The sequence below is a fragment of the Vicia villosa genome, linkage group LG4, assembly GCF_029867415.1.
Source record: "Vicia villosa cultivar HV-30 ecotype Madison, WI linkage group LG4, Vvil1.0, whole genome shotgun sequence".
NCBI classification, from domain to species: domain Eukaryota; kingdom Viridiplantae; phylum Streptophyta; class Magnoliopsida; order Fabales; family Fabaceae; genus Vicia; species Vicia villosa.
Genome location: NC_081183.1, coordinates 155,510,888 through 155,525,808, shown reverse-complemented (window position 1 = coordinate 155,525,808; position 14,921 = coordinate 155,510,888). Strand labels below are relative to the sequence as shown.

Sequence of the window (14,921 nt, the reverse complement as noted above, 5' to 3'; positions counted from 1 at the left end):
ATGAAACTGGAAATGATAAGAGCGGGGAACCGATGTTAAGATAATTAATAAATTTTATAATTTTTTTATAAAATTATTTATCTTTCTCTATTTTTATTTTTTTTACATTCCTTTCATATTCAACACTAGTAAGATACCCGTGCTTCCGCACGGGTAAATTTATTTAATATTGTATGAAATTTAATTGAATACGTATAAATTTAAAATAAATAATTTAATTATAAATTAAAAATATCATATAAATTTAATTATATTAAATAATTATATAAAATTATTTCTCAATTTATCTCTCAATTTAAAGTAATTGTTGATTAAAATAAAATAGATATTTTGTTGATAATGACCCGTGAAATAAAAAATTTATTTGATGCAATATAAAGGATATTTAAATACAAACGAAAAACGAACAATAATCATATGAATTTAATTGTATTAAATAATCATTAAAAAAAGAATCGTGAAATGAAGAAAGAAAAAAAATTAAAAAATAAGGATATTATCTCTCTAATAAAAACAATTATTAATTAAAATAAAATAAGTATTGTGCTGATAGTAACCCGTGAGATTACAATATTTTTAATTTTATTAAAATTAAAAAATACATTATTTTTTAGAGTTGATACATAAATAGAGAAAAAAAATTAAAGTGAAAGTAAGAAAGTGTGGGAAGAAAATTTGAGAGAAATTTGAAATTTTAATTAAGATAGAGAAAGTGTGTAATGATCGATTAAAATAAATTAAATATTGTATTGATAGTGACACGTGAGAGAAATAAATATTTAATTTTATTAAAATTAAAAAAATAAATTATTAATAATTTTGTGATTAAATGAAAATTAGTTAAAAGAAAGTAAGAAAGTGTGGGAAAATGAAATGTGAAAGAAATTTGAAATTTAAGTAAGAGAGAGAAGTGTGTTGGGGAGAAAAAGTTGTTTATTGAAAGATTAAAAAGTTGGACCAATGAGAGACCAACAATTGTCGCTTGGTTATTGAAAAGTTGAAAAAGTGATATGTGATTTTGTTAGTTACAGAATTGCCCTTTTTTATGTGTAAAGAATTTTTTAGTAAAGGGCATATTAGTCAGATTGGTGAATCTCTTATTAATTGTTTGTATAGTAGATAGTAGATTACACCTTCATTATATTTTTTTTATTTCTTAATATTTGTTCAATTTAAACTTGCAATATTTTATACATTCACATATTCTTCTTTCTATATACTACATCTTTGTTCTTATTTTGTAGGGTTGGTCAAGAAATCAATTGTTTTTTATATTAAGTGATTTAAAGTGAGATGGTAATGTGATTTGGATGTTTTTCTCATAATAAAGACATTTTATTATTTATTTTATATATACATAGTTTATTTGAATTATGATAACATTTGATTTTTTTTATAGGAGAATTTTGATAAAGAACTTGCGATAAAGTTGTCAGAGCATCCTGAAATATCTGAACCATCACCGGGGTATCCTGTTGACCCTAATATTGGTTTTCAGACTTGGTATAAGGTTTCAGGTGGAAAGAAAAAAATAGGAGAATGTATTGTATTGGAGGGTATTCCAAAAGTATTAAGCGGCGTAGTAGGGATTTTAAAATGAGATATGCTGATGGAGAAGGATCATCCACTCCACCTATATTAACCGCCGAAATGCTTGAAACTGTGAGAAACTTGGCGAATACTGAGGCAGCACAACAAGTAGCAACAAGAAATTTGGAAATTGAAGAGATGAAGAGAAAACAATTAGAGATGCAAGAAGAAATGCAAAGAAGAGAAAGAGAATTACGGGAAGAAATGAGGAGGCAATCACAAGAGTATCAAGAAGCAATGCGTATTGCAAACGAGCGGGCACAAAGGTTTGATCAATTTTTGGCTTCACAAAATACCGGTGGTGGATTTGGAGGAACTAGTGGATATGGAGGAGTTGTTGAAGAAGAAGAGAAACAAGATGAAGAGAATAATTAAATTTGGAAATTTAAGTTTATTTTAAATTGTATGGAATAATTTATGTGTTAACAACTATGTTGAACTTTATTTTTAAATATTATTGTAATTTTAAGTTGAGTTTTATTTAATTTTTATAATTAATCTAAATTATAATTATATTTTTATTTTAATTATTATGTTTGATTTAATAAATTATATTTTTTTCACATGAAAAACGTTTTGCCAAGGGATTTACTCCAAACAAGCTAAAAAAGTTGTGCAATTTGCGAAGGGCTTTACCCTAGGCAAATAATCTGACGCATTATGTGCACTACCTGTCAACTAGCTGGTGCCTATGTCTGCGTGATGCAGACTTTTAAAAATAGTTTGCAATTAGCGAGGGGCTTATCCCCTGGCAATTTAGCGACGTGGTTAACCCCTCGGAAAAAGAATTACGATCCCCTGTTTTCCTAGGGGAGTTGTCCCCTCGCAAATTTTGTATTTGCGAGGGGTTTTTTGCCACTTGTGAGGGGATTTGCCCCTGTTTTTCTTGTAGTGATAGATGTCAAAGATATTGAAAATTGAAAAAGAAGAGAAAAATCATAACTTAAAGAAAGAAAGGTGACAAGTTTTTCAAAGTGATGAATAGTAATTTAGAAATATATGGAGTTGAGTATTATATATAAAGAAAAGAAAGAAAAGAAAAGTTGAAGAAACACAATGGCTTATATCATTTACTTTCCTTCAACCAAAACATAAGTAATAGAATAGAGAAAATTTAAGAAAATGATCGATAGAAAAAATATTAGAGAGAGATAGAGACATATTTGTGAAGGAGATAGATGGAGAAAAAATCTTGAAGGAGTGGATCCAAATTTGTTGAAGAAAAGAAAAATGAAAATCACATCTTGCCATGCCACTTTAATTCATTATTCTCCCATGTAATTTATATTCGCTACAATCACTCTAAACACGCTTTGATTCGCTTTTTCAATCATGATCATCTGATCTTTATCAAAGGTTAATAATGCATCACACTTTAATCACTACCGATCATTTTTAATCACACGGCTGATATATTTGCGCTACCACATAACAATATTGATGCAACTTTTCAAATTTCCTGCCTCAACCCATTCTCCAATATAGACGCATATCTCTCTGATTAGACATATTTGAACCAATCTTTACTCTTCACTCTTTCATTTTCACTTTTCATCTCTCTCTCGTTTCTCATTTCTCATTATTCTTCTCATATGAAACAAAATATGATCTTCGTCTCTCCAACACGCTATCAAATAATCTCATTATTTTAAAGTTGAAGTTTTTACAAATCTCACATTTTGATAATGTTTGGTGCTTATTGTTTGAAGTTGTTACTTTTGTTATATAATCCAAGTTGTAGTTCAAGCACAAATTAATTACTATTAGAGTTTGTTATGTTATTTAATTAGTATACAAGTAACATAGTTGTATATATACAAATATTTGTAATTCAATTGTATTAAGCATTCAATAATACGCCAATTCTTATTTTGCATTCTCTCTCATTCTCTTCTCACTCATGTTGAGAATCAAGTGTGAGGAAGCTGTGTAAGACTCACACTTGAGGGGGAGTGTTGAGAATCAAATGTGAGGAAGAACTCTCACGTTGGTTAGAAAAGGGAAGAAAGAACACTTTATAAGTAAGAGAACTCACATACCTATCACCTTAAGGTTTTAGATGGAGAAGTGGTGTGTCTCTCACAAAGTGTGTCCCAAAATGTAATATGCTCCCTCGTTGACCCCCTCGAAGTGTCTCCAGCAGTGGTATCACAAGCATTTGGTTTTTAGATAGGGATCGGCTCACTTGTATCGAAACACTTCCCGTAGGTGGTGCGTAGAAGGTGTTCCATTGAAGGGTGTCAATGGTGGTACAAGTGTATGTGGAAGAGAGAGATTTCACATGAGGGGGAGCATTGTGTAAGACTCGCACTTGAGGAGGAGTGTTGAGAATCAAGTGTGAGGAAGATGTTTAAGACTCACACTTGAGGAGGTGTTGAGAATCAAGTGTGAGGAAGAACTCCCACATTGGTTTGAAAAGGGAAGATAGAACATTTTATAAGTGATAGAACCCACACACCTATCACCTTAAGATTTTAGGTGGACAAGTGGTGTCTCTCTCACAAAGTGTGTTCCAAAATGTAATATGCTCCCTCGTTGACCCCCTCGAAGTGTCTCCAACAACTCAAAGTGTCTCTGATAAGTCCCAAAATGTACTTATTTTGTGTATGTAAATAGTGTCACTTATCGAAACTTTTGTTAATACCGTTTGAATAATTCCCCGTTTTGTGTATAAATACGTATACTTTGTGAATAATTGTATTTTCATATACTTATATACCGTTTAATAGTTTTTCCTTTGTTTTTATAGGTATTCATGCTTATTGGAGCCTCGAGGAATAAAGTGTCGAAGGCATGGCTCCGATTGCGCGATTTTGGATCAAATAAGCAAGTTTTGTGCAGAGAGCACCGCTCAGCGGCGTCTAAGCGCTCTTTCCAGGGGCGAACCAATTTTCCTGGCCGCTAAGCGGTGACTCTGGCCGCTAAGCGGAGGCCTGTTTACTGTTCTTGATATTTTTGTAATACGTGTAGTCCGCTAAGCGAGATTTGGCCGCTAAGCGGCCGTAGCAGAAATTATGTTTATATTCTTTCATTTGAACCATTTTAGGGTTATGGTTTTGGGAAAGTTTTAGTTCCAACTCCATCATTTTCATTCTTAGAATAGGATTAGCTTAGAAAACAACACCGGGTCATGCACTTGGAAGATCGGAGGTGGATTTCTCATCAACCGGAGCTGACAACCCGCGAGATGTTTGGTTTATCTTCGCTATTCTTTGTGTATTTCTTTTGTGTTGGGTTTGTTTGTATAGTTACTCGAATCTTATGTATATTTACCGATTATAATGTTATATTTAACTTGCTTTATAAATCTGTGTTGATGTTGTTCTGGATTTTTGCTCTATGCTGGGGATTTGGGGTGCTTTAGAGATAAACTTCTTGAATCCTTATCTAGGATGATTATCTGTTGGTTCTGAACTCTAGAGATAGATTTAGAGCTAGCATTCACTGTTTGTATCTGTTCTTAATGCTTTCGTGTTTGAGCGGCGCGCGAGAGATCGCCGACGCGAGAATACGGATGTTCTCGCGACTTCGCGTTAGAGATAACCTTAGTTGTGAGATGATCTCGTTTGTGCTCCAGAGATGGACACTTATGTGAGAGATACGTGATGACATAGATGAGTATCGTGGGTTGAGTATAACGGGTTGGTAAGTGTATGTTTGTGAAGAGTGGATATATTTACATTCCTGATAAGTTATTTCTCTTCTAAGAATGTGTTTATTCTTTTCTTGTCTATATCTTTGTTTACTTTTTTTTCTCATTCAAACCCAAGCTCGAAACCGTAGAAACTGTTGAATGGCATCTCTCCATCTCTGTGGACGATAAATCCCGGATCAATATTTCCAAATCTTGTTTGTTGCTTGCCCTAAACTGCATTCAACAAAATGGCGCCGTTGCCGGGGATGGCTTGATTGCATCGCAATAGTTTTAGTGGTTTTGAGCTTTGTATATATCGTATATATTGTATAGTTTCACTTGTATATATATATTTACTTGTACATGTTTACTTGTTTATGTTCACCATATAAGTTTACTTGTATATGTTACATATAAGTATACTTTTATTGGTGAATGTTGGTGAAACATGTTGATCTCGGATGAGCTCTTTAATAACAAATCTTCACTTTTCAAATTGTGAATCCAACATTCACCAATTTTCTCTTTTTGTATGATAATAATTATATTTGTTCCATACTTGTATATACGTGTTTGTTTGTGTATATAGGTGTAGACTTTCGTTTTTATGTTCGTTTAATTGTTTTATATATTTGTACCCGTAACGTTTGTTGAGTGTTTGGTTAGGACACTTTCTTTAGGCTTGTGCGGTGAGACGTCACCATGGCATGACGGGAGGAAGCTACTTTCCAAACACCAAAACAATAAAGGCGTCGAGCTAACGACGTAAAACAAGCGCTTGTTGGGAGGCACCCCAACGGTTGTAAATTTTGTTTATTTGGATCAAATAAGCAAGTTTTGTGCAGAGAGCGCCGCTGAGCGGCGTGTAAGCGCGCTTTCCAGGGGCGAACCAAATTTTTCTGGCCGCTAAGCGGTGACTCTGGCCGCTAAGCGGAGGCCTGTTTGCTGTTCTTGATATTTTTGTAATACGTGTAGTCCGCTAAGCGAGATTTGGCCGCTAAGCGGCCGTAGCAGAAATTGTGTTTATATTTCTTCATTTGTAACATTTCTAGGTTATGGTTTTGGAGAGTTTTTGGTTCCAACTCCATCATTTTCATTCTTAGAGTAGGATTAGCTTAGAAAACAACACCGGGTCATGCACTTGGAAGATCGGAGGTGGATTTCTCATCAACCGGAGCTGACAACCCGCGAGATGTTTGGTTTATCTTCACTATTCTTTGTGTATTTCTTTTGTGTTGGGTTTTGTTTGTATATTTACTCGAATCTTATGTATATTTACCGATTATAATGTTATATTTAACTTGCTTTATAAATCTGTGTTGATGTTGTTCTGGATTTTTGCTCTATGCTGGGGATTTGGGGTGCTTTAGAGATAAACTTCTTGAATCCTTATCTAGGATGATTATCTGTTGGTTCTGAACTCTAGAGATAGATTTAGAGCTAGCATTCACTGTTTGTATCTGTTCTTAATGCTTTCGTGTTTGAGCGGCGCGCGAGAGATCGCCGACGCGAGAATACGGATGTTCTCGCGACTTCGCGTTAGAGATAACCTTAGTTGTGAGATGATCTCGTTTGTGCTCCAGAGATGGACACTTATGTGAGAAATACGTGATGACATAGATGAGTATCGTGGGTTGAGTATAACGGGTTGGTAAGTGTAACGGCCAGGAAAATTGGTTCGCCCCTGGAAAGCGCGCTTAGACGCCGCTGAGCGGTGCTCTCTGCACAAAACTTGCTTATTTGATCCAAAATCGCGCAATCGGAGCCGTGCCTTCGACACTTTATTCCTCTAGGCTCCAATAAGCATGAATACCTATAAAAACAAAGGAAAAACTATTAAACGGTATATAAGTATATGAAAATACAATTATTCACAAAGTATACGTATTTATACACAAAACGGAGAATTATTCAAACAGTAAAATTTTGTTTTCTTGCTTAGTATCAGTGGGATTCCTATTCCACTTGGTTCACTCATTTTTCCCACTTTCACCAAGGCTATTTAGTAGTAGATACTAGTGTTATTTTTCTAATTCTTTTATTGGTTGTTTGGATTCAAATTTTGTTCGGTGATTCAAAGATTTTTGAGGTGATTCTCCGAAGATTGAGTGTTTCAACTTGCGGATGTATGGTAGAATATTGTTTTTGAAGTTGTATCATTCAAAGTACTCATTTATCGCTTTCTATAGCATAACATGTTTAGGAAACTTTTCATTTGCACAATTACCATACCATTTATTCTTTTGCATTACTTGCTTGTTGATTGAATCACTTTAGTTCCCAAACCATAAATGTGAGGAAGCTTTCCATTGTTCATATATGCTGGAGGCCACAATCTTTGTTTTAACTGGATTTTATTATGCTTAATCTTTTGTTTATGTTGATTTTATGAAAGCATGAAAAGGATCAAGGCATTTTGTTTCATTTTGAGCACAACTACCAAAACCTAATAGTCAATTCACCTTGTCAGTGTGTGATCATTTGTTAACCCTTTTTAGCCTTTTTGTCAATGTCCATGTTGTTTTTGCTAAATGCTTATCTTTGAGTGTTTAGTTCTCATTTTTGCATGGATGATTGATTCTTTGTTTTCTTGAACCCTCAACCATGATTTTTTGTATGATTTTTTACCTTGCCTTAGAAAGTAGGGAGTATTCATATGATGGTGTGGTTGAATTCAAGTTGGGGAGAGAAATGGTTGCTACTTATGTGGTTGTTGCTATGAGGTTGAAAAGAAAAGAAAAAAATGTGTAAAGAAAAGAAAAGAAAAAAGAAAGAAAAAAAAAGGGAGAAAAAAGTTTTGAAAAAGAAAAAGAAAAGAGAAGCGAATAATTGTGCTAATAAGTATTGTGATTGGTTTGAGAAACTTGTGGTTAAGGAAGAAGTTTAATCGAGATTTTGTTGTTTGAATCTTTGGTGGATTGATCACTCCCTTAGGTTATTGCAAGTTTTTGTTTCGATTAGCCTTAGGACATATCCCTTGTTTGTTAACCAAGCCACATTACAACCTTGAAAAGTCCTTGTGATTCTTGCTTTTGTATCTTCAATGTGATTTTTGGATGAATGCATAATTTAATCTTTTGTTTGCAAGATTGTTGGATGAGTGTTAAAAGTCCTTCACCCTTGTGTGTTCTTCATCCATTGATGAATTTTTGCTAGATGTGATTCATGATGTGAGCATGTATTGTGTTAGAATATTTTGTATGCTTTTTGTGCTTAGGACTTGTTTCGTTTACATGTTGTCGTTGTAGGATAGTGGTAAGTATTTACTTTGTTTATACGTTTTTGTATTAAACCATACATTTGTTTTTGGTTTTCAAAACTTGTTGATTCACAATTCTTTGGTTTATTACTTTCAATTCTTTGATTTATTTGACATTGTTTGAGGACAAACAAAGTTTCAAGTTGGGGAGAGTTTGATAAGTGCCAAAATGTACTTATTTTGTGTATGTAAATAGTGTCACTTATCGATACTTTTGTTAATACCGTTTGAATAATTCCCCGTTTTGTGTATAAATACGTATACTTTGTGAATAATTGTATTTTCATATACTTATATACCGTTTAATAGTTTTTCCTTTGTTTTTATAGGTATTCATGCTTATTGGAGCCTCGAGGAATAAAGTGTCGAAGGCACGGCTCCGATTGCGCGATTTTGGATCAAATAAGCAAGTTTTGTGCAGAGAGCACCGCTCAGCAGCGTCTAAGCGCGCTTTCCAGGGGCGAACCAATTTTCCTGGCCGCTAAGCGGTGACTCTGGCCGCTAAGCGGAGGCCTGTTTACTGTTCTTGATATTTTTGTAATACGTGTAGTCCGCTAAGCGAGATTTGGCCGCTAAGCGGCCGTAGCAGAAATTATGTTTATATTCTTTCATTTGAACCATTTTAGGGTTATGGTTTTGGGAAAGTTTTAGTTCCAACTTCCAACTCCATCATTTTCATTCTTAGAGTAGGATTAGCTTAGAAAACAACACCGGGTCATGCACTTGGAAGATCGGAGGTGGATTTCTCATCAACCGGAGCTGACAACCCGCGAGATGTTTGGTTTATCTTCGCTATTCTTTGTGTATTTCTTTTGTGTTGGGTTTGTTTGTATAGTTACTCGAATCTTATGTATATTTACCGATTATAATGTTATATTTAACTTGCTTTATAAATCTGTGTTGATGTTGTTCTGGATTTTTGCTCTATGCTGGGGATTTGGGGTGCTTTAGAGATAAACTTCTTGAATCCTTATCTAGGATGATTATCTGTTGGTTCTGAACTTTAGAGATAGATTTAGAGCTAGCATTCACTGTTTGTATCTGTTCTTAATGCTTTCGTGTTTGAGCGGCGCGCGAGAGATCGCCGACGCGAGAATACGGATGTTCTCGCGACTTCGCGTTAGAGATAACCTTAGTTGTGAGATGATCTCGTTTGTGCTCCAGAGATGGACACTTATGTGAGAGATACGTGATGACATAGATGAGTATCGTGGGTTGAGTATAACGGGTTGGTAAGTGTATGTTTGTGAAGAGTGGATATATTTACATTCCTGATAAGTTATTTCTCTTCTAAGAATGTGTTTATTCTTTTCTTGTCTATATCTTTGTTTACTTTTTTTTCTCATTCAAACCCAAGCTCGAAACCGTAGAAACTGTTGAATGGCATCTCTCCATCTCTGTGGACGATAAATCCCGGATTAATATTTCCAAATCTTGTTTGTTGCTTGCCCTATACTGCATTCAACAGTCTCCCGCACCGACAAATTGGTATCTAGAGCTCCAGTTATTTTGTTGACCATGTTTTTAAGAATAAGACGCTAGTGGCCGTGTTTCTAGGGATCATGAATCAATTTTGTTGTAGATATGAATGGTGGGAACAATATTCTCAATTCTCTTCCAATTCATGACATCAAGAATTGAATTCGATGGAGCAAGCAGATGAAATCTTTATTAGGTTTCTATGAAACCCATGAAGTTGTCATCAATGGCGTTCTTGAAGTAGCTGACAATGCAATTGATGCTTAGAGAATCAATTACAAGAATGCCAAGAAGAAAGACTGCAAGGTGGCGTTTTGAATTTAGTCGTCGGTAGATGCGCCGAATTTTGATCGAATTTCTCACGCTGAATTGGCAAAGGAGGCATGGGATATTCTTATAAAGTATTATGAAGAGGGTGATAAGGTTATAACTGTCAAGTTGCAGACACTGCGGAGGCAATATGAATTACTGCAGATGGGAGAAGAAAAAAAGAATGTAGACTATGTCTCGAAGAAGCATAATCTTGTCCATCTCATAAAAGATTGTGGTGAAACCCTTACTGATAAGATGATAGCTGAAAAGGTAATTCATATATTAATTTCTCACTTTGATCACATTATCGTAGCTATTCAAGAACAACAATCTTGAAATACTAAAATTAAAAAAAAAATTGATTGGTTAGTTGGAGCACAATGAGATGAGGTTTCTGCGAAAAAAATGAGTACAAGATTCAATTCACAACTATGTTATAAAGTGCAAATAAATTATTTATTCACACATGTCCTTAATACCTTAAAGTTTTATTTGGGAGTTTGGAGGGGAAGGGAGTGGAGGGCTTTGGAAAATAGGAAGAATTGGGTGAAAGGAATAGAAAGATTTTGGGTAGGAAGGTTTGATTTTATTCATAACATCAAAAACCTCATAAAATGGTGGAACTAAAAAATTGTATTGAAGGAGGATTTTGGAGGGCTTACATAAATTTTCCAAATATCATTTAGGTTGTTATACTATTTTGAAAATTAACAATTTAGTAATGATAATGACTTTTTTATCATTGTAAACAAAATCATTTTTTTCAAAAAATGTCAAATATTTTTCTATATTTTTTTAAAATTTCGTTTTCGAAAGCCTTCCCCTCCCATCCCCTCCAAACTCGCAAACATAACCTTAGGGTCCGTTTGGTGCGTAGGATAAAAGACATAATAGAATATCTGTATCATATACTATCCCAATCTAGTGTTTACTAACACAACATAATAGAAAAAGTTAATCCTCATACTTATACTTTTAAATATAGTTTTAACATTCCGTAGAATTATCAAAGATCACAAGTCAAGAAAAACTAAGAAAGTGGTCAAAAAAATTAAAATAGTGGAAGTAAGCCGTAAACGGCGATTTACTTTCAAAACAAGCTTCAACAACTTAAAAATATAGTCATACAACTTGACGTTTATAAAGCAATAATAATTATTCTTATAAAAAATGAAAGAAAGATAATTATTCTTGTAAAAAATAAAAAGGATGGCCAAAACGGCAAGCATAAATCAAATATAAAATTGCAAAAAGTTATCCTCCTTCCTCTATGTTCATATACTACTCGTTACTTTACTATATATAAGCTTATCAAATTCAATGCAAAGCAAACATATTCATTTACAATTCATAATCTCTTTAATTATCTTAGTTGCACAAGAATGGAAATGGTTAAAACAATGTTGATATTATTATTCTTCATTTCATCAACTCATTTAGGAACAACAACAACAACCACAAACGACCTATTCAGAGAATACATAGGAGCTGATTCCAACAACGTTAAATTCTCAGATGTTCCAATCAACCCAAGTGTCCAATTCCATTTCATTCTCTCCTTCGGCATCGACTACGACACCTCATCTTCTCCTTCTCCCACCAATGGAAACTTCAACATCTTTTGGGACACTAATAACCTTAGCCCCTCCCAAGTTTCTTCCATCAAAAACCAATATTCAAATGTCAAGGTAGCTCTCAGTCTTGGAGGTGACACTGTTAACGGTGGCTACGCTTATTTCGATCCATCTTCGGTTGATTCATGGCTCTCTAATGCAGTTTCTTCACTCACTAAAATAATCAAGGACTACGACTTGGACGGAATCGACATCGATTACGAGCATTTCAAAGCAGACCCTGATACCTTTGCACACTGCATTGGAAGGTTAATCCAAACTCTTAAAACAAATGGTGTCATAAGTTTTGCTTCTATTGCTCCTTTTGATGATGATCAAGTTCAGGCTCATTACTTGGCCTTATGGAAGAGTTATGGACATGTTATAGATTATGTTAATTTCCAATTTTATGCATATGATAAAGGTACAACTGTGTCCCAATTTATTGATTATTTCAATAAGCAGAGTTCGAATTATAATGGGGGGAAGGTGTTGGTGAGTTTCATTAGTGATGGGAGTGGTGGATTGTCTCCAAGTGATGGATTTTTTAAGGCATGTCAAAGGTTAAAGAGTCAGCAGAAACTTCATGGTATCTTTGTCTGGTCTGCTGATGACTCGATGGGAAATGGTTTTCGCTTTGAGAAGCAATCACAGGCCCTCTTGGCTATCCACTAGTCAATTAAATACATCTCATGTCATATATATAAATATGTGTAGTTAATTAGTACTCATGATGATGAGACTTTGTTGTGTAATATATATGTCAATGTATATACATGTTTGATTTCATATATATGTATCCTATATATTTTAATTTGCATTTTGATTCAACTTGGTATTAAGGATAAGTCTTATTTTGGTAAAGAAATTATCTAAGGTGTTGTTTAAAGGTATTTTTAGCTTAGAAAAGTTGTTCGAATTTAAAACACGAATAAATGTATAATTAATTTGTCTGAGTTTGAACACGTGTTTGATTAGGGGTGTTCGCGGTGCGGTTTGGGCGGTTTTAACGTGAAAAATCATCCGAATCGTAAGAGAAAAAAGTGTGCGGTTCGGTTTGGTTCGGTTGGCTTTTAGATATAAAACCGAACCAAACCAAATCAAACTAATGCGGTTTGGATTGGTTCGGTTGGTTCGGTTTTTTTACAAAAATTTATAGAGTCATACATACACATATTGATGACAACGTAACTTTGTATTTAGTCATTTATGCATTATCAAATAACAACAAAATTCATCATATTTGGATAACAACTTTCTATTTAATATACAAAAATAATATTAGATAAAAGTGGAATAAAAAACATAAAATAGTAACATAAAATAATATCAAAAACATTATAATGAAATAGAAAGAAAAAAAAAAGAGCAGAAGAGATCTGATTAAATAAGAAGAGGAAAATTAAAAACGTAATTGGAAGAGAGAATAGTAGAATAAAAATAATAAGATGAAAAAGAAAGAACTTAAGAGATGAAAGACTAGAAAAGAATATGTGATATATATTTGGAAAAAAAGATGAGAAGAAGGTACAATACCGTTAGGAAGATTTGAGAAGAGTTAAACTGAAAACTTAAGTGTGAGGAAGAGAAAATCATTCGTAATCGTAAGGCTAAGACATACTAGGTTTGAGTTTGGGTTGAATATAAGTTAATTGAAGTTTGGGGGGCTGTAACATAGTGCGGTTTGGTTTGGTTTGGTTCGGTTTGTAAAATACAAATCGCAAACCAAACCGAAACGTGTGGTTTGTTAAAAAATGGCCCAAACACATCCGAATCAAATGCGGTTTTTGCGGTTTCGGTTTGGTTTTGTTTGATTTTGCGATTTTCTATTGGGCCGGTTTGGTTTTGAACACCCCTATACTTGATGATTGGTTTTGAAAATATCTTTTAAATTGAATTGAGTTTTATGGTAGAAATTGGTCAAAATATATTTTAAGAATGATTTGTTCGAAAAGTCAATATCTTGAAATAAAATGAGATTAAGATTAAAGAGTATTAGGACAAAGAGAGTTTTTAAGAAAGACCAGGAAAAAGAAGAAAAAGAGAGAATATTGTATTTCAAATATTTTGAAGTTGTTATTACTAAAGCTTACAATTCAAGCCACAAAAACATATAGAGTTATATTTTAACTTCGACAAAACAATTAAATGATATATTCGACTATGTCGAATACAACTAATTTTTACTACTTTGACTATGTTGAATACATCTATGTCAAATACAAACTTGCATCCAAAACATTTAATTATACTCCCTCCGTTTTTTATTATAAGTCTTTTTGAAAAAAAAATTTGTATTTAAATATAAGTCGCTTTACAATTCCAATGAATAATTAATGCTATTTTTCCTATTATATCCTTAAATATTTATTATTCTCTTTCTTTTTAATTATATAAGTTTATCTTCCAAATGTCATTAATGAAGGATAATTTTGTAAAAACCTTCATAATTTCCCATTTTCATACAACAATTATTATTTTTCTTAATTTGTGTGAAAAGTCTAAAACGACTTATAATAAAAAACGGAGGGAGTAGCTTCTAACACTCATGCATCAACTTTGTCTTGACTCTTCTTATCTCTGCTTCATTTGCACCTGTAATCAATATATCATTTATAAACATGTATAAAATGATTCGACTGATCATGTCTGCATCATTGACATACACTCCATGTTCAGAGACACACTTTGTAAAACCTGCTTTGATTATGAAGCTATAAATTCTCTTGTTCTAAGCCCTCGGGGCTTGCTTTAAGCCATATATAGTCTTCCTTAATCTATAAACCTTCGACTCCTTCCCTTTGATTTCAAATTCTGGTGGTTGACTGACATAGACTTCTTTCAAAGGTCCATTTAGAAATGCTAACTTTACCTCCAACTGATGTATCTTCCACCCTTTGTATGTTGCATTCGACATAACAATTCTGATTGTCTCCAGTCTTTCAACATGTACATAGACTTTGTCGAAATCAATACCAGGTTTTTGCAGAAAACCTCTCCCCACTAGTATTTCCTTATGCTTGGAAATTTTAGC

The 14,921-nt window shown here is 33.6% G+C and overlaps 1 protein-coding gene across 1 annotated transcript; it reads left to right on the top strand.

Annotated features, from left to right (window-relative positions):
* Positions 1 to 11,626: 11,626 nt before the first annotated feature.
* On the top strand, positions 11,627 to 12,667 carry LOC131600029 (chitinase 2-like). Its single transcript, XM_058872260.1, has one exon. The coding sequence runs from the start codon at positions 11,657 to 11,659 to the stop codon at positions 12,560 to 12,562; it is 906 nt and encodes a 301-aa protein (XP_058728243.1). The 5' UTR covers positions 11,627 to 11,656; the 3' UTR covers positions 12,563 to 12,667.
* The last annotated feature ends 2,254 nt before the right edge of the window (positions 12,668 to 14,921 follow it).

What these genes read in the sequence shown, in the direction of transcription:
- LOC131600029 (XM_058872260.1), top strand. Translation starts at nt 11,657, where the DNA reads ATGGAAATGGTTAAAACAATGTTGATATTATTATTCTTCATTTCATCA.